Source organism: Mytilus californianus, unplaced genomic scaffold (assembly GCF_021869535.1).
Source record: "Mytilus californianus isolate M0D057914Y unplaced genomic scaffold, xbMytCali1.0.p SCAF_14, whole genome shotgun sequence".
Taxonomy (NCBI): Eukaryota; Metazoa; Mollusca; class Bivalvia; order Mytilida; family Mytilidae; genus Mytilus; species Mytilus californianus.
Genome location: NW_026262626.1, coordinates 35,878,328 through 35,902,743, shown reverse-complemented (window position 1 = coordinate 35,902,743; position 24,416 = coordinate 35,878,328). Strand labels below are relative to the sequence as shown.

The following is a 24,416-nucleotide window of genomic DNA, read 5'->3' as shown; positions in this document are numbered from 1 at the left end:
TCATCTGACCTTGACCTCATTTTCATGGTTCAGTGGTTATAGTTAAGTTTTTGTGTTTTGGTCTGTTTTTCTTATACTGTATGCAATAGGTCTACTATAGTTGGTGTATGGAATGATTGTAAAGTGTACATGTCTAGCTGGCAGGTGTCATCTGACCTTGACCTCATTTTCATGGTTCAGTGGTCAAAGTTAAGTTTTTGAGTTTTGGTCTTTTTTTCTAATACTATATATGCAATAGTTCAACTATATTTGGTGTATGGAAATATTTTATGATCTATATGTCAGTCACGCAGGTTTTATTTGACCTTGACCTCATTTTCAAGGTTCATTGCTCAGTTTTAAGTTTTTGTGTTTTGGTCTGTTTTTTGTCGAGCCTGCGACTTTTGTCGCAGAAAGCTCGACATAGGGATAGCGATCCGGCGGCGGCGGCGTTAGCTAACTTCTTAAAAGCTTTATATTTTAGAAGATGGAAGACCTGGATGCTTCATACTTTGTATATGGATGCCTCATGTTACGAAGTTTCAGTCAGTCACATGTCCAATGTCCTTGACCTCATTTTCATGGTTCAGTGACTACTTGAAAAAAAAGTTCAGATTTTTTGTAATGTTAAATTCTCTCTTATTATAAGTAATAGGATAACTATATTTGGTATGTGCGTACCTTGCAAGGTCCTCATGCCCGTCAGACAGTTTTCACTTGACCTCGACCTCATTTCATGGATCAGTGAACAAGGTTAAGTTTTCGTGGTCAAGTCCATATCTCAGATACTATAAGCAATAGGTCTAGTATATTCGGTGTATGGAAGGACTGTAAGGTGTACATGTCCAACTGGCAGGTGTCATCTGACCTTGACCTCATTTTCATGGTTCAGTGGTTATAGTTAAGTTTTTGTGTTTTGGTCTGTTTTTCTTATACTGTATGCAATAGGTCTACTATATTTGGTGTATGGAATGATTGTAAGGTGTACATGTCTAGCTGGCAGGTGTCATCTGACCTTGACCTCATTTTCATGGTTCAGTGGTCAAAGTTAAGTTTTTGAGTTTTGGTCTTTTTTTCTAATACTGCATGCAATAGGTCAGCTATATTTGGTGTATGGAATGATTGTAAGGTGTACATGTCTAGCTGGCAGGTGTCATCTTACCTTGACCTCATTTTCATGGTTCAGTGGTCAAAGTTAAGTTTTTGAGTTTTGGTCTTTTTTTCTAATACTATATGCAATAGTTCAACTATATTTGGTGTATGGAAATATTTTATGATCTATATGTCAGTCACGCAGGTTTTATTTGACCTTGACCTCATTTTCAAGGTTCATTGCTCAGTGTTAAGTTTTTGTGTTTTCGTCTGTTTTTCTTAAACTATAAGCAATAGGTCAACTATATTTGTTGTATGGAAGAATTGTTAGCTGTACATGCCTGCCTAGCATGGTTCATCTGACCTTGACCTCATTTTCATGGTTCATTGGTCAATGTTTAGTTTACTTGGTTAATGTTAAGTTTATGTGACAGTTGTAATAAAGCTTTATATTTAGGACTATCAACATAATATCAATGATTAGTAAAGAAGGCGAGACATTTCAGCGTGTGCACTCTTGTCTTAAACTATAAGCAATAGGTCAACTATATTTGTTGTATGGAAGATTTGTTAGCTGTACATGCCTGCTTAGCATGGTTTATCTGACCTTGACCTCATTTTCATGGTTCATTGGTCAATGTTTAGTTTACTTGGTTAATGTTAAGTTTATGTGGCAGTTGTAATAAAGCTTTATATTTAGGACTATCAACATAATATCAATGATTAGTAAAGAAGGCGAGACATTTCAGCGTGTGCACTCTTGTTTAGGACTTAAAAATCGAGGGGATCTTTTTTTCACTGTCAAATTTAGAAGTCATGAACTGGTATCAACAATTTGCAGCATCAACAACAAGAAGTTTCGTAACCGTTTTGTAAAACATTGAAGAAAGATTTGGAGGGCAAATGTTTACAACTTAAATGGTTTTAATGACTTTAAATTGCAAATTTAATAGTTATAGACTATGCAACATGCATCTTTCGATTCTGAATGTGAAACTGGATGTATTGATTTGATTGTAAACTACAAAATGAATTAGGAATTACGATACGAAGTTTCATCAGATCATCAAGTTGCAGTTAATATTCATGTATTTACTTTTAAATTTGTAAATTGATTCAGTATTATCAATAATTGTTGTACTTGTGTTATTTGGCATAAAATTATGTTCTGTTTTTGTCGAGCCTGCGACTTTTGTCGCAGAAAGCTCGACATAGGGATAGCGATCCGGCGGCGGCGGCGGCGGCGTTAGCTAACTTCTTAAAAGCTTTATATTTTAGAAGATGGAAGACCTGGATGCTTCATACTTTGTATATGGATGCCTCATGTTACGAAGTTTCCGTCAGTCACATGTCCAATGTCCTTGACCTCATTTTCATGGTTCAGTGACTACTTGAAAAAAAAGTTCAGATTTTTTGTAATGTTAAATTCTCTCTTATTATAAGTAATAGGATAACTATATTTGGTATGTGCGTACCTTGCAAGGTCCTCATGCCCGTCAGACAGTTTTCACTTGACCTCGACCTCATTTCATGGATCAGTGAACAAGGTTAAGTTTTCGTGGTCAAGTCCATATCTCAGATACTATAAGCAATAGGTCTAGTATATTCGGTGTATGGAAGGACTGTAAGGTGTACATGTCCAACTGGCAGGTGTCATCTGACCTTGACCTCATTTTCATGGTTCAGTGGTTATAGTTAAGTTTTTGTGTTTTGGTCTGTTTTTCTTATACTGTATGCAATAGGTCTACTATATTTGGTGTATGGAATGATTGTAAGGTGTACATGTCTAGATGGCAGGTGTCATCTGACCTTGACCTCATTTTCATGGTTCAGTGGTCAAAGTTAAGTTTTTGAGTTTTGGTCTTTCTTTCTAATACTGCATGCAATAGGTCAGCTATATTTGGTGTATGGAATGATTGTAAGGTGTACATGTCTAGCTGGCAGGTGTCATCTTACCTTGACCTCATTTTCATGGTTCAGTGGTCAAAGTTAAGTTTTTGAGTTTTGGTCTTTTTTTCTAATACTATATGCAATAGTTCAACTATATTTGGTGTATGGAAATATTTTATGATCTATATGTCAGTCACGCAGGTTTTATTTGACCTTGACCTCATTTTCAAGGTTCATTGCTCAGTGTTAAGTTTTTGTGTTTTCGTCTGTTTTTCTTAAACTATAAGCAATAGGTCAACTATATTTGTTGTATGGAAGAATTGTTAGCTGTACATGCCTGCCTAGCATGGTTCATCTGACCTTGACCTCATTTTCATGGTTCATTGGTCAATGTTTAGTTTACTTGGTTAATGTTAAGTTTATGTGACAGTTGTAATAAAGCTTTATATTTAGGACTATCAACATAATATCAATGATTAGTAAAGAAGGCGAGACATTTCAGCGTGTGCACTCTTGTACTTCTTATTTGTACTCATTTAAAAAGGGGAATGCTGATTGCGTAAGTCAATATAAAAGCATGTATTCGACTTGTTAAACCTTTTTCTTCATAACTGGATTTAATAAAATTTATTTTGAATCTAAATTTTCATTGGCATTTGCTAAAACGTAATATAATAATGCAATCAATCTTCTATCTTGGTCAGTTGTGTTGATCTACCTGTACAAGTGATTAGCGATCTTTAGCTGGATATGTTGATCTACCTGTACAAGTGATTAGCGATCTTTAGCCGGATATCCCTCAGGGCTTTAAAACTGTAATCAGGAGGACCCTTTAGTTTATAATACAATAAGGGTTATGTAACTACATGCAATTGATTGTAATTGCTAAGAAAAATGGTGGCGACTAGCGATACGAACAAAAAATTGACAATGGTGGGGATCATTTGATGATGGCGGAAGATAATTTTACGATGGCGGGGATCATTTGACAATGGCGGTTTATATTTTAATGATGGCAGTGCGCCATCATAAAACAGGGCATGGAGATCCCTGCAAGAACACTCCATTTCAACCAGGGGTAAACTTTACAAGAACACTCCATTTCAACCAGGGGAAAACTTTACAAGTTCACTCCATTTCATACAGGGAAAAACACACAAGTACACTCCATTTCAACCAGGGGTAAACTTTACAAGAACACTCCATTTCAACCAGGGGTAAACTTCACAAGTACGCTCCATTTCTGCCAGGTGAAAAATTAACAAAAACACTATTTCTACCAGGTGGAAGGTAAAAACGGTACTTAGAGTCTTAGAATACACAAGACAACATTCCCACAATTTAATGGGAAAAAAATGAACAAAGTATTGGTGCCATTTATGCTGACAAAATTTACTAGAAGGTCTTTACATCAAGATAAAACCATGAAAACCATTAAAAGTATTGTGAAAAAAAACATGAAACAATTATTTATGTCATTGAAAGCAAATCTTCATTTTCATTGAACTTGGAAAAACATATTATATACCAATCAAAAACTACATAACCAGATAAAATCAGATATATAAGTTTATAAGGTCAAAGTTGAGTCCCTAATACATAGTTCAAATAACTTTAGAAATGAAAATACACTTTTAAGCTCACTTGGAAATTGTATAAAATATAACTGCTCATTGTCTTGCCTTTTACAAAATTTGCAGAAGTCGAGACATAGGTATTGCTTTTCCAGCGATGCATCATCAACAATTGTTAAGTTTTCTGCTTTACCAATTGTAAATGATAAGTTTTCTGCTTAAGTTAATTTTATAGGAACTACTTACAATAGACAATGATATTTTCTATGAAGATACAGTACTGTCTGTACATCTCAGTTAATTGACCATTTAGAGGCTCTGCCCGCTTGTTCATGGTCCAGCAACTTTGAATTAACTAGCAATGTTGCTGTCCATCAGATTGTCTTTTTCTGAATTTCATGCCGACAGGTGAGACAAATCTCTGTGTCAACAGATTATTATACGGGAGATCTATTATGTTTTACATGTTTGTGACAATTTACATTCTCGTTATTGAATTCTTGTATTGTCTGCAGTCTTTTACTCCAAAGTAAAAATTGCCAGTCTGTCCATCCGTCATTCCGGCAAATCAGCTTTCCACACTTTTTTTCTTCATTCTTGAAGATATTGATTTGATATTTGGTATATAGTTTTATCATGACAAGTTATAGATCAAGTTCGAATTTTGTTCCGGTCTGATGATTTAGTCCAGAGTTATCATGGTTCATATCTAATGTTAGAGTACTACATTTTGTATGTTAAACCATATTTCTGTACAAAGAGAGATAACTCATTTTTTAAAGACATTCTTTGGTTAATTGTTTGAAGTGTTTTTATGCCCCCGCCGTACCGGAGGGGGCATTAAGTTTTACCCTTGTCCGTCTGTACGTACGTCCCGAAATTGGTTTCCGTTCTCTAACTTGAGTTTGCCTCAACCAAATGTTATGAAACTTATACACAATGCTTATTACCACAAAACACAGATCAAGTTTGAATTTTGGTGGCGTCACTTTAACCGATCTAGAGTTATGCCCCTTTATAAAAGGAAATATTGCAAAATTTTTAGTTTCCGTTCTCTAACTTAAGTTTGCCTCAACCAAATGTTATGAAACTTATACACAATGCTTATTACCACAAAACACAGATCAAGTTTGAATTTTGGTGGTGTCACTTTAACCGATCTAGAGTTATGCCCCTTTATAAAAGGAAAAATTGCAAAATTTTTATTTTCTTCTAAATATCAAGTTTATATAATATATTTTTAAAATTGGAGTTATCTTCCTTTGACCATGATGATAGTTGAATCAACTACAATCAATGCTTTATACAATGCAATGTTTAATTTTGAATACCACTGATAAAACACAGATCAAGTTGAATTTGGGTAGTGTCACTTTAACCATTATTGAGTTATGCCCCTTTATAAGTAGAAAGATTGCAAAATTTTTTAGTTTCCATTCTGTAACTGAAGTTTTCCCCAGCCAAACATTGTGAAACCTATACACAATATTCATTCCAACAAAACTCAGTAAAGATCAAGTACATTTTTTTTGTTTCAGTTCTCTAACTTGAGTTCGCCTCAACCAAATGTTATGAAACTTATACACAATGCTAATTACTACATAATACAGATTAAGTACGAAATAAGGTGGCAACACTTTTACCATTCTAGAGTTATGTCCCATTATAAACATAAAAATTGCTGAATTTTTTAGTTTGTCTCAACCAAATGTTGTAAAACTTATACACAACCGTTCTAGAGTTATGCGTCATTACAAAGGGTGCAATCAACAGTTTTTTTCTATGACGTCATATTTTAGGGGACCATGTCTAAGTGACCCTTAGTGGTGGAATGGTTAATAAAGATACTTGTATAAAACTAGATATCACTGGAATCAGAATTGTCTCTAGTTTATCTTGAAATAAAAATATAGTGTACTTTTAGTATAGTAAAAAAGTTCTATCCAGAGAAAATGGGGAAAAAGTTGCCTAATCTGAACATAAAAAACCTGAAATCAGCTCATGTGCATACCCATGTAAACATGATACAGGCACATTTCCCATAATCAAAACTGTATGAAATTCATAGGTTTTTACCTGGCCTTTAATAAAAATCATGTTTCAGGGTACGGTTTCCTGCTTCGAAAAGAGCTACAGTGGCTGCAAATAAATTTTCAATTTTCACTGCCAAAACAACAGGATGTTTACAGTGTTGTCTCCCCTCAAAACATGTATATTTAATCTAATTTTTAAAATTATTTTAATCATTTAACCTGTTTAAATTGAAAGCTAATTAACTAATTTATACAATCAAATACAAAAAACATGATACTTTTTCACCAATTATATGAATAAAAAGGGATTTCCCTCCATGGTTATTTTTAGTCGGGGAATAACCCCTAGTTTTTTATACGAAACTGTTTATAGCACCCTTAAGCAAAACTTTGTTTGCGATATATAAAAAATTCTCTATTTTTCTGAATCTGTACATTATATCGATTAAAATGATGTCTTACTTTAAGGATTGTGACCATCGATAGTGAAACTACAGCTCATTTTTTATGTCGCATAGTATTGGCATATTGGCCAGTGGCAAATAGTTAAACTGGCATATTCCAAACATTTCCTGTATCACATTTTTATCAGTTATACAAAGAAAAAAAATCATAAAATTGGGTTTCTTTTGAATAAATAGAATAAAACTATGAAATAAACATAAATAAAGTTACTTTAAAAAGATTTGGTCCCTAGTATTATATGAACTAAGGTGTAGCTGAGTTGAGAAAAATATTGAAATAGTGTATTTCTTAGGCATGGCACTTGTAGCTATTTGACTATAAAAAGTACCAAATGTATAATATAATGAATAAAAATGTATGTTACACTGATCAGTAGTAAAGGTCAAAGTAGAAAAAATCTACACTTTTCATGTGCAACTTTTGGTTCCAAATATATGAAAGAATGAATAAAAATATTATGACGTCGCAAAAAGATGAAAAAACTTCAAAATTTGCACACAGTCTGGTTTTCTTATATCTGGTTGCTATGTACAAATCTGTAATATTTGCATTAAATATACCAAACTGATGCTTTTAAATTAATGTATGCATGCCATATGATATTTTTCAGAATTGTTTTACTCCATTCAGTAACACATTTCTATGCTAAAACCTCATTATATTATATGTTTGACCCTTTAAGGGTGCAATCAACAGTTTTTTTCTATGACGTCATATTTTAGGGGACCATGTCTAAGTGACCCTTAGTGGTGGAATGGTTAATAAAGATACTTGTATAAAACTAGATATCACTGGAATCAGAATTGTCTCTAGTTTATCTTGAAATAAAAATATAGTGTACTTTTAGTATAGTAAAAAAGTTCTATCCAGAGAAAATGGGGAAAAAGTTGCCTAATCTGAACATAAAAAACCTGAAATCAGCTCATGTGCATACCCATGTAAACATGATACAGGCACATTTCCCATAATCAAAACTGTATGAAATTCATAGGTTTTTACCTGGCCTTTAATAAAAATCATGTTTCAGGGTACGGTTTCCTGCTTCGAAAAGAGCTACAGTGGCTGCAAATAAATTTTCAATTTTCACTGCCAAAACAACAGGATGTTTACAGTGTTGTCTCCCCTCAAAACATGTATATTTAATCTAATTTTTAAAATTATTTTAATCATTTAACCTGTTTAAATTGAAAGCTAATTAACTAATTTATACAATCAAATACAAAAAACATGATACTTTTTCACCAATTATATGAATAAAAAGGGATTTCCCTCCATGGTTATTTTTAGTCGGGGAATAACCCCTAGTTTTTTATACGAAACTGTTTATAGCACCCAAATAGAAAAATTGCTGAATTTTTAGTTTCTGTTCTCTACTTAAGTTAGCCTCAACCAAATGTTATGAGACTTACACACAATGCTTATTACCACAAAACTCAGATCAAGTTCAAATTTGGGTAGTGTCACTTTTACCGTTCTTCAGTTATGTCCCTTTATAACTATATGATATGCAAGCGGGGGCATCATCTGTGTCCACATGTGGACACTATCCACATTTATTTATTTTGTATAAACTAATTTTCTGAATGCTATCATAAAAAAAATTATGAAGTGAAAGATAAAAATCTATTTTTATTAAGGTATATATTTCATTACATTACATTGTGTATAGATAAAAGTTGTTGACATTTTATAGATAAGTTACAAATCTATATTAGTTTGTGACAAATGAAAGAAAAAATATTTGGAACTATTAATTATATTTGATTATAACTTGAAAATAAATATACATTGTATTACATCATATCTAATTTTAGAGAACTATTTATCATATCTAATGTTAGAGTGTTTTCCACACTTTTTTTTCATTATGCTTGATGATATTGATTGATAATTGGTATATAGTTTTATCATGACAAGTTACAGATCAAGTTCAAATTTTTGTTTCGGTCTGATAATTTTTGTGCAGAGATATGGTCCTTGGACTTGAAAAATTCACTCATATAATCAGTTTTCCCACACTGTTTTTAGTCATGCTTGAAGATATTGACTTGATATTTTCTTTTTGTTTACACAATGACAAGTTATAGAACAAGTTAGCATTTTGTTCAAATGTAATGAATTTTTACCCGGTAGGGAACTATGTATTGCCATGCAATACTCTCAGAATGCTTGTTTTTTTATTGATTTCAACTTATTTTAACACTCTTGTAGAGTTCCAGTATCATTTACAACATGGATTTTTCTAGCATTCCACAGGGTCCGGTGTGGGAAAAAACCTAAATTCCCAAACGATCTCAAAATTCATTTTCATCTTTATTATTCATGACAGCGATGTTCTTTTTGTTTAACCGCTAGCTTTATGCTGAAAAATCGCCAACAAGTAATGTGTTTAAACCGAGTAAAAACATATCTGACTGAAAAAACAACGATGCAATACTAGATCTGATTCTGGGAGCAGAAACGACTAATTCTGGGTTTGCCGATCAAACACAATTAAATAAATAAAAAAAATCGTGGCAGGTGACAAAATACAGCTTTTGAATACATGTATAAACTCTAGAATTGAAAAGTAAAATATATCTGAAAATATATAATATAATGTCAAAATCAAATGAAATGTGACATTTTATACTCTTCTTTATCACTAAAGCATTCTGATATTGGATGTTTTTATAATGTAAACATATTACAACGGATTAATTTCTTGTCAATGTCAATGTTGAAGGTCCAGTTAAAATCTGGAAAGGCAATTAGTGAAACTAGAAAAGTGTTAGCCCGCTTGACAAGTAAAAAAAAAACACTGTTACGGTCTTTGAAGGTGAAAACGGCGGTAAATTCTTATCAAGTGTGCTTTGAGAAGTATTTTTATACTGAAATAAACTTGATTGCCTTGTTGTCAAGTTTAAAAACAAAAAGGTCAGAAAATGAAATTATAAAAGGCAATCATGTTCTTTCTTACTTTATTTTCTCAAAAACAGATATTTTTCGAATGAACTATACACACGCTAAAACTCACATCTGGTATATTTGTTGTTTTCCCAAATTCATTGAATATCGAGTAAAAAAATCCTAAATCTGCCCAGGGTCCTTTTTCCCAAAATACCCAGAAAAACCCCTGTACCAACATTTTCAACTTCTGCTTGATGTTGGAAAATGGGTTTTTCCATGAAAATACAGCAAACGATCACATACTATTTGAAATTCCCAGAGTTTCACTAGACGTTTTCATCAAGTGACAAAAAAGTTTTTTTTCTGAATAACCATGGTGAAAAAGGGTGTGCAGACAATGTAAACGTATGGATTATACATGGCTAGTTACAGTACTTTTCTTCTTAAGAAAATTAGTTGGTTTACAGCAGTCTTTTAGTAGATGGAAAAAGTTTAAATTATATCTGCAGTTTTATTGGGAAATATGTTTTTATTCATTACAGACACACTCCATTTGCAAATGGTCCAAATGACACACCCAATGATATCTTGTCCCGGATTGGCGTTGGAAAGTTTAAAATTAGTGGTGGCAATTGGGATAGTGTATCTGAAGGAGCAAAGGTTAGTTAAATATATATTTAATTTTCGAAAAAAATAGCAATCATCATCTTTTAACTCTTTCCCTACCACTGACGTATATATCCGCGCTAAATTTATCTCTTATCTCCTTACTGACGGATAAATCCGCTGCAATAATACTACTGCAGACTCGCGATAGCGGAATTGTCCGCTGTAAACAAAGATATGCGCAATCGTAGTGACGTATATATCCGTCAAATATACCGTTGTTACATTGCTGACGATTGGTCAAATGTAAAGGGGAATCCTGTAAAGAACCAATAAAAATCTATTTAAGAAATGAATAACCTTTAACATGATACCCTGGTTTTCCATATAAGGCGTTTGGTTAATGAATAATAATCGATTTTAGAACACATGATTTGCATATGAATGTATGAATGAAAAATAGTAAAAGATGGCTGACGAGATTTTAGACATGTTTATTTCGGATGACGATGAGGAAGAATTTGAAGGTTTTACGGCGTCAGATATTGACGAAAGTGAAGTTAGTAGTGTGGGGAGTGATATTTCTTTCTCCGATCCAGAAAGCGAGTAGTCAGAAGAAGAAATGGAGGCCTTAGATGACGAAACATGGTCACGTAATTTCCGTACTCCAAATGTAAGCAACTTTACAGAAATCGTAGGACTGGCTTTCGTAATGGAAAAGGAAAAGAAAGAATTAGATTTTTTTCACAAATTCTTTCCCGTGGCACTTATTGAGAAAATAGTGATTGAAACCAACGCCTACGCTGACAGATCGATCGCCGCGAGGCCAGACAAAGTTTGGACTCCAACCAGCTTCCCTGAAATGATGGCATTTTTGGGGATTCACGTAATTTTTTCGGTCCTTGGTATACCAACATACACCTTGGCATGGCAGTCAGCCTGGCCTTTTGAGATTCCTAGCATTCAAACCATCATGACAAGGACCAGATTTGAAAGAATCTCAAAATACTTCCATATGAACGACATCTCAAATAACCCACCAAGAGGACAACGTGGACATGACAAACTTTGCCATATTCGACCGGTCATTGATGAGCTGTCCAAAACTTGTTTGGAAAACTATTACCCACCAAAAGAGCAGTCTATTGATGAGGGAATGATAGCTTTTAAAGGAAGACTATCATTCAAGCAATACCTTCCAGCCAAACCTACAAAATTTGGAATAAAAGTATGGGAACGCGCTGCTCCAAAGAACAGATATGTCCATGAGTTTCAGGTATATACAGGCCGAGTTGAAAGAGGAAGACCAGAAGAAGGACTGGGTTCAAGGGTGATAAAGGACCTTTCCAACAAACTAGAAGGAAAAAATCATGTCGTTTTTTGGCGCACTGGCCAACACAGTTTGACAAACCAGGACGATGTAAAGGTTGTTTGAAGCAGAACAAAAGATTTGAAGTTTCTGTAGGATGTAAACAGTGCAACATCAGGCTTTGCATTAAGAATGACTGCTTCTTCAAATACCATGAAGAACTCTTAAAATAATTCTAATTAATTGGCACATTGTGGAAGAACTGTATATAATTTGATTGTACATATGGACATTTTTAGTGTAAATATTGTAAATAAGTGAACATTTTTCGGACTATACATAGACTTTATTGGGAAAAAAAAAGACTATAATAAAAAACAAACACTGGTGAGTTCATAACATTTTTAATTTTTAATATACATAAAATAATTAATGAGATATTCCAATTCTAATTATAGTACCATACATCTCCACTGTAGAATTCTCTCACTGCAAAAATATCTCTGGTAATTAACCTACGAATCAGCTGCAGTAGTTAACTTATCAGTTGTGTGTAGTAGTGAACTATAGCATCTGTTGTGGTAGATAAGAAGTTAAAATATAAATGATCATTGAATTTTATTGATAATTATTTTCACACTGGTAATTTCATTGCTGCATTTATTTTTAGTGTCTTCATACATGCATGTAGGCAAATTGAAGTAAAATCACTGCAAAATGAGAAAAATATTCCCAGCTGTGAAATGCTGAAAACTATTCTTAGTAAAGAGAAAATATTTAAATTAGACAACTTTATACATGATATACTGATGTATATGCTTGTGGTTTCAGGATTTGGTACAAAAAATGTTACATGTTGATCCATCAAGACGTCTCTCTGCTACCCAAGTGCTCAATCATCCATGGATTGCTCAGCGAGAAGATTTGTCCGATAAACAATTGATATTAAATGGTCCTACTCTAAAGGTAAGACTTGCGACAAAATCCAATTATGCCCTTTTTCATCAAACTATGTAAGAGAGTTTTGCTGCTGAAATTCAAAGCAACATTTTCATAAATTAGGTCTTTTTATATGACCGCAAAAATTAAATTTTTTTTGGTCGTATATTGGTATCACGTTGTCGTCGTCAGCGTTGTCCGAAGACAGATGGTTTCCGGATAATAACTTTAGTATAAGTAAATAGAAATCAATAAGATTTAAACACAAGGTTTATAACCACTAAAGGAAGGTTGGGATTGATTTTGGGGGTTATGGTCCGAACTGTTTAGGAATTAGGGGCCAAAAAAGGGGCCCTAATAAGCGTTTTTGTAGTTTCCAGACAATAACTTGTGTTAAAGTGTATGAATCTCTCTGAAATTATACCACAAGTTTCCATACTACAAAGGGATGGTTAGGATTGACTTTGGGGGGTTATGGCTCAAACCATGTAGGAATTAGGGGCAAAAAAGGTGAAAAACAAGGGTTTTTCTGGTTAAAGGACAATTGAGACAATTTAAAAGCAGTGTAAGGGAGGTAATCCAAATCAATATAAATAACAATGTTTGATAACCTCCCTTACACTGCTTGTAAATTATGTATTAAGAAATGATGATTGTCTGAGATACTGAACATAACTTGAGGGAAAGATTTATTTTTTGGAATAAGGGAAAGGGGGGAGATGAAAAAAATTGGAGGGGGACAATTTTTCTCATTTCAGATTTCAGAAATTAAAAGAAAATTTCTTCATATATTTTTTTTTGGGGGGTTAATATTCAACAGCATAGTGTATTGCACAAACGCAAAAAAATGGGGTAAAATTTTTTTTGGGGGGGGTCAATTCGCATAGTGTATTGCACAAAAGCAAAAAATTGAATATAATTTCAAATCATATAACCAATTTGAAGTTCTTTGACTACAGTTATTCTGTGTCAGAAACCTATTATGTGTCAAAAATTTAATTACAATCCAAATTCAGACCTGTATCAAGCATGAATATTGTGTCCATTTTGGCCCCAACTTTTCAGGGTTGGAATCTGCGGCCGTATACAGCTGCGCTCAGCGAAGCAATTTATTCTGTAGATGATTTATGCTTAATAAAAAAATTATCAATATTAGATAAATAAAAACAAAAACAAAAAAATTGAGTGTCCTTCATGTCAAAAGACTCAATACCGTTGATTTGTTCAAAGTATTTTCATGCATTTTACTGTGGATTCATTTATTTTCGTGGATATAAATTTTCATGGATTAAGAAAAAAAATGTGTTTTCGTATTTATTTGATTTCGTGGTTGTGCGAAAGTCTATATACATGCCTATAGAAAATGTGAACTTTGTTAAAAAGTTAAATTCCTGGTTAAACGGTACCCACGAAATCCACAAAATTGGTATCCCATGAATAATAGTGAATCCACAGCACTTAATATTGCAATATATTAGAGTGAAAAAGTGGGAAAATTTCAACTTTTACAGAATTATCATAATGTAATTATTATTATAAGGAAAATTCTGAAATAAACAGTTTAATACTATGTCACTATTGTTTATTTAAGTAAGCAGTTCATGTTTACTTTGTATAAAACCATTATCTATTTACAGGGTGAAGTTAGGGCTATGTTCAATGCTCTCAACAACTCGCCAAAGCCTGTTCTAGAACCAGTTGGTGCCTCCCGTTTAGCACAAAGACGAGGCAAGAATAGGTCAAACAGTTCTACAGCAGTGTGATTGTCTTCCTAGCATGATCAGACTAACCTTCAGGACTCGTGATCAGATGTGTGTTGACCAAATCAACAACATTCTGTACTTATCAGCCATTTCAGTAGAAAAGTAAGAGAAAGGCAGGTCGCATAATGTATATACAGATAGTGCTACTTCTCTCTGACTCTGACAATTCTTTGCATTGTGTTTATTGAACCCTGAAATAAAACCTGGACATTTGTTTATCAGGTGTTAATGTTTATTGAGATAAACAGATGTCCATGTATTATACAGGATAGTACTCTATTTATAGGTGAAAAGGAACAATATGTTAATGTAAATTAGAAGGCAAACTAAAGTCTCAAATTCATTGTTCACTGAAACACTTCCACAATTCCTTTTTTTGAATATTTGAATATATTTTATCAAAAATTTTAAAGCAACCAAGCTTTAATACCGAGGTCTACAGGTCTTATTCATGTGTCATAGTACCTGATAAAATCAAGTTTATTTAATTCTCTGGTATTTTTGTACCTTTAATCAAGCTTGTAGAATTTCAATTACTACCATATTAGAAATTTGACAGTTTGTTAGTTTCTACCATGTTACATGATCAAATATTTGTTCCCACTTTATTGTTTATATGTTATAAGTTTTTTTTCACAAAATTGTTATATTTTAAGGTCAATTTTTTGAAATTTTTCACATTGTTTTACATTAAATGCTTCCATATTTATACATGTATAACATTTATTTATTAGATAAAACTATAGAATTACTGTTACTAGATTGCTTTAGGTTCTGGCTATGATGGCCTTGATGGCTATCTGAATAAAGCATACCTCATGACATGCATCATTCATAGCAGGAGAGCAAAGCCTACTTCAGGTCTCGGATATGATAACCTTGACGGCTGTCTATTCTGAAGAACCCATACCTCATGAAGCTCTCCATTCAGTAAGGGAGCAAACATGTGATGACCATACATTACATGCATTATTTACTCAAATACTAGTATTAATACTTATACAAAAATGGAAGTATTTGAGCAATGACCTGCATTGTAAATTGCATTGTTTTGATTTTATATGACTGTTACTAAATACAACTTAATAACAAGATAGATTTAAAGGTAGGTTATGATTAATTAAAAAAATAACTGTAGGTCTATTCAGGCATTCTGCATGGTAAACACTGATATGGATCAGTGAAGAGACCTCTGAAACCATCTGTATAACTGAACCGTTTCAAGGTGACAGGCCTGAATATTTTTGTCCCATTAGGCATCTTTTCTTTAATAAGATAACAAAAGAACAACAAACAAGATTATAGCTGGTAACTTAAGTTAATTCGATAATGAATTAAATAAGGTTTTATATTTCCAAAAACAATATATTAAGCTTTTATGTAACACTATACTTTTTCTATTAATATAAAAGGTAGCATTCCTGAATACTAACTGTAAAATAGAAGATATAAAAATATTATATTATAATAGTTTAATTTGTGTAAGAGTTATTTTGTGACTGAATGTTTTCTGTATGGTTGGCTTGTAAGATGGTACCGGTGAGAGAGAGATCATGAATAAAACGTTTCAACATATCCCTTGCTTAAATTTTGTTATCCAGACGAGAAATATCAACGATAATGTATAAAACATATATAATTATTAGCACAAAGTGTACATGACTTAACACATTTTCATGTTTTTCTCTTCAAACTTCAGTTAGCTTGAATAATTCATAGTTTCAAAACATTTAACTTAATATGTGTGTGTGTGCAATTAGACAAATGTAATAAAACTTTGATGTGTTTATCAACTGCTTGTTATACATATTTTTTATAAATTGTTTTCACATAGGTATTACCATCTTTTACCATTTTATACACCATGGTACAGTTTGGATTTGAGTGGATTTGTTAGTTACTTAGAAGGAATGATTTACTTTTTGTAACATTTTTTTAAGGTCTTTTGAAAGCAGATGACTCCTATAATCTTAAACAACTGTATTCTTTTTTCATCTGGCTGCATTCCATTTTTTTTAAAGCATTTCATGTAGTATTATTTTATATTAGATTATGAATCAACGCTGTTAAACTGATCGAAAAATTGTCATCACTTCCAGTCTTATAATCATTCTTGATATGCATGAAACATTTGCCACTGGACATAAAGCAAACAACAATCAACCAAGCTTATCTTAAATGACCAACTAAAAAACCAGAATATTTAAGATTTTCTTCATTTTTGGATATAAATTCTGTACATTGTACGTTTTCCATCAAAAAGTCTTTTTCAGTTTATATTGAAAATCTATATTATATTATTTCAAATAAAGTGTCTTATCAGTTTTGACTTTTAAATCAAAATTCTTTTGCATAATAGTTATAAATAGGTCTAGAATTCCATGTATAATAAACAACTACCAAATTGTATTTAAATGAAATATGTCAGTTAACACTTATTTTTTAACAGTACATATTTATGGACAGGCGATCGTGATACCATAATAGTATTACGACATTGGCTTGACTTCCAATTTTGCCAAAATATGATAAATAGCAGATTTTAACTTGCTTTGAATCCCTTCATTTAATGTGTGTTGTTAACATCGACGTAAATTAGTGCTAGTTATATTTTGCTGAAGATATTAAAATGAATTACCTTTTATGACATCCTAAGAATACAAGACATATTTTAACCTGTTTTCTTCTGAGTGGTCAATTATTTTTAGATTCTAATAGGAACTATTAAAAAAAAACAATACGTGTTGAAAAAGGATTGCTCAGATTAAGGGTGATATGCTTACCTAACAATATGGTATTATTTTCAAATCAAGTATGTTACTATTGTTTGATACATTTCTGAAATTGTAAATTCAAATATACATTTTGTTTTTTCTATGTTAAGCATTTAGAATTATTAATCTTAGTAATCTCAGGAAGGAAGGAGTTTGTCATAATTGCTTTTATCCAGGTCAGAAAAATCAAAGAGTATGTAAAATCACACCAATTAAGGAATATACCTTTCTATGTCATAGTTAAATATGGACTGGGTACTTGATCTTAAAAAAAAATGAATAATATTTCTGTCTTTATTACAAGTTATCTGATGAAAAGTTGTTAAGGTGAATGTGGACATGTCCAATAATTGTCAGCTTTACTGGATTATAACACTTCCAAATAATGAAATTTATATCTAATCTAGAATATGCATGATTACAATGATAGATTTAAATTATGTAATCTGAACTCCGCCAGATAAACATATTACTGTAATAAAAATATTGTCTTAATTTTGAAATTAACAGTTTGACAGCAAATGGAGGTTAAGTATTTTTGATTTTGGAAGAAACATTAGTTTCTTATAACATCTTGACAAAATTAATGAATGAAAGAAAGCAAGGGCCGCATCAAATGGAGAATTATAAGTATTTGCTTTCTTTTAAGTTAACTTATTGAAACACCTGAAAAACCATAGATAAATTTGTTAAAACTTCCACAACGATATACCATACTCCACAATCATGCATCATTGATTTGTTGTGAATTAATTTCTGGATCTAACCCCAACTTAACTAACTTAAAGTTGCCCTAACCCTTAAGTATGATCAAACATTTTGTCTATTTTTGATACACACTCTGATGTCCTTTGTCCGATAACTAACTGTGCCATACAAATACTAGAAATCTTTGAATTGTTAGATTGTTAATTTTTAGTTGTCAATCCTCTGAAGATCATGTGACAATCTTGAGTAGGTACAAGAGGAAGCTCAATGGTGTATTGGAGGCTTTTGACAATTGAGGGCAGTTGTGTCTGTCTTAGAAGTTTAAAAAACTAACCACAAGTCAATTTTGTTTGACAAAAATGTATTTGGTAGCGTTGACAATTGCTTTACTTGTCCAACAATACCTTTATAAAGTTAATTTTAAGGATGAAAATAGGTTGTTAGGTATTTAAATACATGTAATAGTACATGTATAGTAGGTTTACTTAAATCATTTATAGGTCCGACCACCATACCACATCCATGTTTTCTAGCAGCTGATCCGATGTAATCAGGTTATATTGAGAGTTATTTATATTATTATTGTCCAAATTCAAATTAGGCAACTTCATCATATTTAATTTGATTTCTAGCAAGCAATTTTGATTCATCAGCTTTTACTTCCTTTAAAAAGCTCCTGTGAAAGGAATAGAATCTGAAAAGATTTGATCGATTGAAAGAAAGAAAGAAAAGATGGGAAATTGTATTTGTGATCTACATTATGTCAAGGATGAAAGATGAGCTTACATGAGTGAATCTGTTGACTTGAGCACAAGTGATCTTATTGTTTTTCTCCACAAACATGTATTACATTTAGGACAACTGTTAAGCAGGGCTTATGATTTAGCATATGATTAGAATTATCGTATATTTATACAATCTTCATTCTTTATGAAATACATATCTTATAAAAAGAAAATGCCAAAATTCAAATATAGAAATTATATCATCAGTTTTCTGACAGTTAAAAAAGCTTTATTCTTCTAGTGATACAGGTCATACAGTTCTTTAACTACATGATCTAAATGTCTTACTCATACTGGCCAATATTTTTAACAACAAATATCTTTACTTGACAATGGTATGAGAAAATTTTGCATAATATTGGGGGGAAAGTTAAAATTTCTTCTTTATTAGGAATTTTTAAAAAAGTTTCATGAACAGAGAAGATAATTTGAAGTGTGTTTGCAATTAAGATGTTTGGTATCTTTTCACTTACTGGATGCATTTATTTATTCATATTTTTTTTGTCAATCCCTTATCCTATCTTTAATAAATCTTGAATCTTTGATAAATGCATTTTGTCTCTTACATTCTAAAAACATTTTTTGGCACTTGAGTTTTTATTTTTGATTTGAATCATCATGTTTTTGATGACTTCCATAATGTTACTAGTATTTTTGTTTTACTCACATGCATCATATAGTGCTATATTAAGTGCTTTTTTGTTACCATGGCTCCCATATATGATTTATAGAACAAAACATATTTATAGGTGTATTTTGTGCTGTCTAGTATTTATAGTTTTTGTACATGTATCTGTAAATTCCCCATCACACAGAGCTGTATTTTGGTATTAAAGCAAAAAAACTTGTTGCTATAGTTATATTAAAAAAAAAATCAAGTAGCTTTGAAAAGTTGCTAAGTAGAAACAGTTGAAGGTAAAACTAGTCTGTATATAAAACTTTTAAATAGTGTAACCTTATAAAGTTGTAAAGATTATTGGATTTTTTCCTTTTCAAAATTAGCATATTACATATACAGGATTTTTACTAAATAAGGCTGCTTTACTTGAATTACACTATGTGCCATTTTCATTTTTAGGCAAAGAAATTTTAAGTATTTTCTGTTTTATCCACATTTACCACTGCCAAGAATATTTGATAATAGATGAGTGGTCATTGCTTTAGCAATTTTTCATAGTTTAACTGCAAGAATTTCCTGTCAGACACTTAAATGAAATCCAACTGAGTTCTGAATGCAAAATATATAGACTTTAGTTTGTAGGTATGTTACTTTTTTCAATTTTCTAAGTGTGATTTTTGGAAAACAGTTTTCAATTAGTTCTTGTATGATAAAGCTAATCTTTCATGTATGGATTTTCCTTTCAATGTTTTTGGGCACGACCAATATTTTTTTTGTTAGGAAGATATACATGATTTTTTTCTGCCGGAAGATATTTCAAAAATAAATAAATATTGAATGAGAAAGTGAGAATCAGTCTGCATAGTAAGTGTTTTAGTTAAAATTCAGGTTAAATTTGTTTTTCAAGTTATCAAATTGTATGAACAAATTTTTTGTTTATTCTTGATTGATTTGCTAAATATTATATGAAAGGCTCACTTTTTTCATAAATTTAAAAGTAGTAAAGAAGTTTTATGAATGTTGTATTTAAAATAGTTTAATTATAACTTTATGAGAGAAGAGAAAAATAAAGGCTTTGTTAGCATAACAACTTAAAAATGTTGTCAGATTGCTATTTTTGAACATGTTAGAACAATAAAAATATTCTTCTGGCATTGATCATTTGAAGATGGTGATAATTTTTAAGCTCACATTAATAATTTATGATGTACAAAATAGTATAATACCATTGAGAAAACATTGTATACTCCTGCAGAATAATATAAGAATTACAGCCCAGTGTGATGGTCAGAGAAGATGCTAAGCTCTATTTTTGTAATAAAATATCATTGTTATTCTGTATTTGTTATTGTAAAAATATCATTCATTCAGAGGACGTATCAATACTTACTAAATAATAAAATAGTTCTCAAAGTTGGCTATTATTTTTACTTTTTGCATGTTTTTTTTTAAACAAGACTTGTTTAGCCAAACATGTAATGTGGATTCATTTATTTTCATGGAATGAAGAAAAATTGTATTTTCATTGATGTTTGATTTCTTAGTTTTTGCCAAAGTCTGTTTACAAACGTGTAATAAATGTACTTTGTTGAACATTTCAATTTGTGGATTACCAATACCCACCAAATCCACAATAACATGGTACTCCACAAACAATGATGAATCCACAGTACTGTCTATTTAGGTACCTTCATATCAGCTGTCAGAGTCTTGTATAAGTTATCTGAGTAAGAGGGGGGCCTCAGTGGCCGAGTGGTCTTAAGTAGTTACTACTGTAATCACAAGCCAGTCAACACTGAGGTTGTGAGTTTGAACCCCGCTTGTTATCTTAAATCTTAATTGACTAGGATTGTCAGTTTTCCTATCCAAGGTCGGTGGTTTTCTCCGGGCACTTCGGCTTCCTCCACCAATAAAAACTGGCCGCCACGAAATAGCCCAAAAGTGGTGCTTAAAAGTGGCGTTTAAACACAAAAAATCAATCAAATCTGAGTAAGAGGACAGGTGCTTAAAAGTTGGAAGTTATTTTGATCTTGCACTTGCAATCAGGCAACATCAATATTTATGTTACACTACCCCACCTATATCTCTGTCTTTGGTCTTGCACTTGCAGTCAGGCAACATCAATATTTATGTTACACTACTCCACCTATATCTCTGTCTTTGGTCTTGCACTTGCAATCAGGCAACGTCAATATTTATGTTACACTACTCCACCTATATCTCTGTCTTTGGTCTTGCACTTGCAATCAGGCAACGTCAATATTTATGTTACACTACCCCACCTATATCTCTGTCTTTGGTCTTGCACTTGCAATCAGGCAACATCAATATTTATGTTACACTACCCCACCTATATCTCTGTCTTTGGTCTTCCACTTGCAATCAGGCAACATCAATATTTATATTACACTACTCTAGCTATATCTCTGTCTTTTGTCTTGCACTTGCAATCAGGCAACATCAATATTCATGTTACACTACCCCACCTATATCTCTGTCTTTGGTCTTGCACTTGCAATCAGGCAACATCAATATTTATGTTACACTACCCCACCTATATCTCTGTCTTTGGTCTTGCACTTGCAATCAGGCAACATCAATATTTATATTACACTACTCCACCTATATCTCTGTCTTTGGTCTTGCACTTGCAATCAGGCAACATCAATATTTATATTACACTACTCCACCTATATCTCTGTCTTTGGTCTTGCACTTGCAATCAGGCAATGTCAATATTTATGTTACACTACCCCACCTATATCTCTGTCTTTGGTCTTGCACTTGCAATCAGGCAACGTCAATATTTATGTTACACTACTCCACCTATATCTCTGTCTTTGGTCTTGCACTTGCAATCAGGCAACGTCAATATTTATGTTACACTACTCCACCTATATCTCTGTCTTTGGTCTTGCACTTGCAATCAGGCAACGTCAATATTTATGTTACACTACCCCACCTATATCTCTGTCTTTGGTCTTGCACTTGCAATCAGGCAACATCAATATTTATGTTACACTACCCCACCTATATCTCTGTCTTTGGTCTTCCACTTGCAATCAGGCAACATCAATATTTATATTACACTACTCTAGCTATATCTCTGTCTTTTGTCTTGCACTTGCAATCAGGCAACATCAATATTTATGTTACACTACCCCACTTATATCTCTGTCTTTGGTCTTGCACTTGCAATCAGGCAACATCAATATTTATGTTACACTACCCCACCTATATCTCTGTCTTTGGTCTTGCACTTGCAATCAGGCAACATCAATATTTATATTACACTACTCCACCTATATCTCTGTCTTTGGTCTTGCACTTGCAATCAGGCAACATCAATATTTATATTACACTACTCCACCTATATCTCTGTCTTTGGTCTTGCACTTGCAATCAGGCAATGTCAATATTTATGTTACACTACCCCACCTATATCTCTGTCTTTGGTCTTGCACTTGCAATCAGGCAACATCAATATTTATGTTACACTACCCCACCTATATCTCTGTCTTTGGTCTTGCACTTGCAATCAGGCAACATCAATATTTATATTACACTACTCCACCTATATCTCTGTCTTTGGTCTTGCACTTGCAATCAGGCAATGTCAATATTTATGTTACACTACCCCACCTATATCTCTGTCTTTGGTCTTGCACTTGCAATCAGGCAACATCAATATTTATGTTACACTACCCCACCTATATCTCTGTCTTTGGTCTTGCACTTGCTATCAGGCAACATCAATATTTATGTCACACTACCCCACCTATATCTCTGTCTTTGGTCTTGCACTTGCAATCAGGCAACATCAATATTTATATTACACTACTCCACCTATATATCTGTCTTTGGTCTTGCACTTGCAATCAGGCAATGTCAATATTTATGTTACACTACCCCACCTATATCTCTGTCTTTGGTCTTGCACTTGCAATCAGGCAACATCAATATTTATGTTACACTACCCCACCTATATCTCTGTCTTTGGTCTTGCACTTGCTATCAGGCAACATCAATATTTATGTCACACTACCCCACCTATATCTCTGTCTTTGGTCTTGCACTTGCAATCAGGCAACATCAATATTTATGTTACACTACTCCACCTACAGCTCGACATAGGGATAGTGATCCTAAGGCAGCGGCGGCGTTAGCTAACTTCTTAAAAGCTTTATATTTTAGAAGCTAGAAGACCTGGATGCTTCATACTTTGTATATAGATGCCTTATGTTACGAAGTTTCCGTCTGTCATATGTCCATTGTCCTTGACCTCATTTTCATGGTTCAGTGACTACTTGAAAAAAAAGTCAACATTTTTTGTAATGTTAATTTCTTTCTTATTATGAGTAATAGGATAACTATATTTAGTATTGCGTACCTTGCAAGGTCCTCATGCCCGTCAGACAATTTTCATTTGACCTCGACCTCATTTCATGGATCAGTGAACAAGGTTAAGTTTTCGTGGTCAAGTCCATATATCAGATACTATAAGCAGTAGGTCTACTATATTTGGTATATGGAATGATTGTAAGGTGTACATGTCCAACTGGTAGTTGTCATCTGACCTTGACCTCATTTTCATGGTTCAGTGGTCAAAGTTAAGTTTTGAGTTTTGGTCTTTTTTTTCTAATACTATATACAATAGGTCATCTATAAATGGTGTATGGAAATATTTAATGATGTACATGTCAGTCTCACAGGTTTTATTTGACCTTGACCTCATTTTCACGGTTCATTTCTCAGTGTTAAGTTTTTGTGTTTTGGTCTGTTTTTCTTCAACTATAAGCAATAGATCAACTATATTTGATGTATGGAAGGATTGTAAGGTGTATAAGTCTGTCTGGCAGGTATCATCTGACCTTGACCTCATTTTCATGGTTCATTGGTCAATGTTAAGTTTTCATGGTTAAGTTTGTTTCTTAGATACTATGAGCAATAGGTCAACTATATTTAATGCCTAAATTGATTGTAAGGTGTAC

General features: G+C 32.6%; 1 protein-coding gene and 2 long non-coding RNA genes across 3 annotated transcripts in view; 2 read left to right on the top strand and 1 right to left on the bottom strand.

Moving 5' to 3' along the window:
- LOC127724658 (ribosomal protein S6 kinase 2 beta-like) overlaps positions 1-20,842 on the top strand; it is a 52,315-nt gene extending 31,473 nt beyond the window's left edge. The window contains exons 19-21 of the mRNA XM_052231692.1: positions 10,465-10,582; positions 12,669-12,803; positions 14,414-20,842. Coding sequence (XP_052087652.1) covers positions 10,465-10,582; positions 12,669-12,803; positions 14,414-14,539 — 379 coding nt within the window. The 3' untranslated portion in view covers positions 14,540-20,842. The remainder of the gene's footprint in view (positions 1-10,464; positions 10,583-12,668; positions 12,804-14,413) is intronic.
- On the top strand, positions 455-3,478 carry LOC127724830 (uncharacterized). The gene is made up of 2 exons (XR_007992744.1): positions 455-1,129; positions 2,869-3,478. It is a non-coding gene; the product is annotated as an uncharacterized LOC127724830 (long non-coding RNA).
- LOC127724802 (uncharacterized) lies at positions 969-1,828 on the bottom strand. Its single transcript, XR_007992709.1, has 2 exons — positions 1,685-1,828; positions 969-1,441 (listed from the first exon to the last, which is right to left on the bottom strand). It is a non-coding gene; the product is annotated as an uncharacterized LOC127724802 (long non-coding RNA).
- Positions 20,843-24,416: the final 3,574 nt, after the last annotated feature.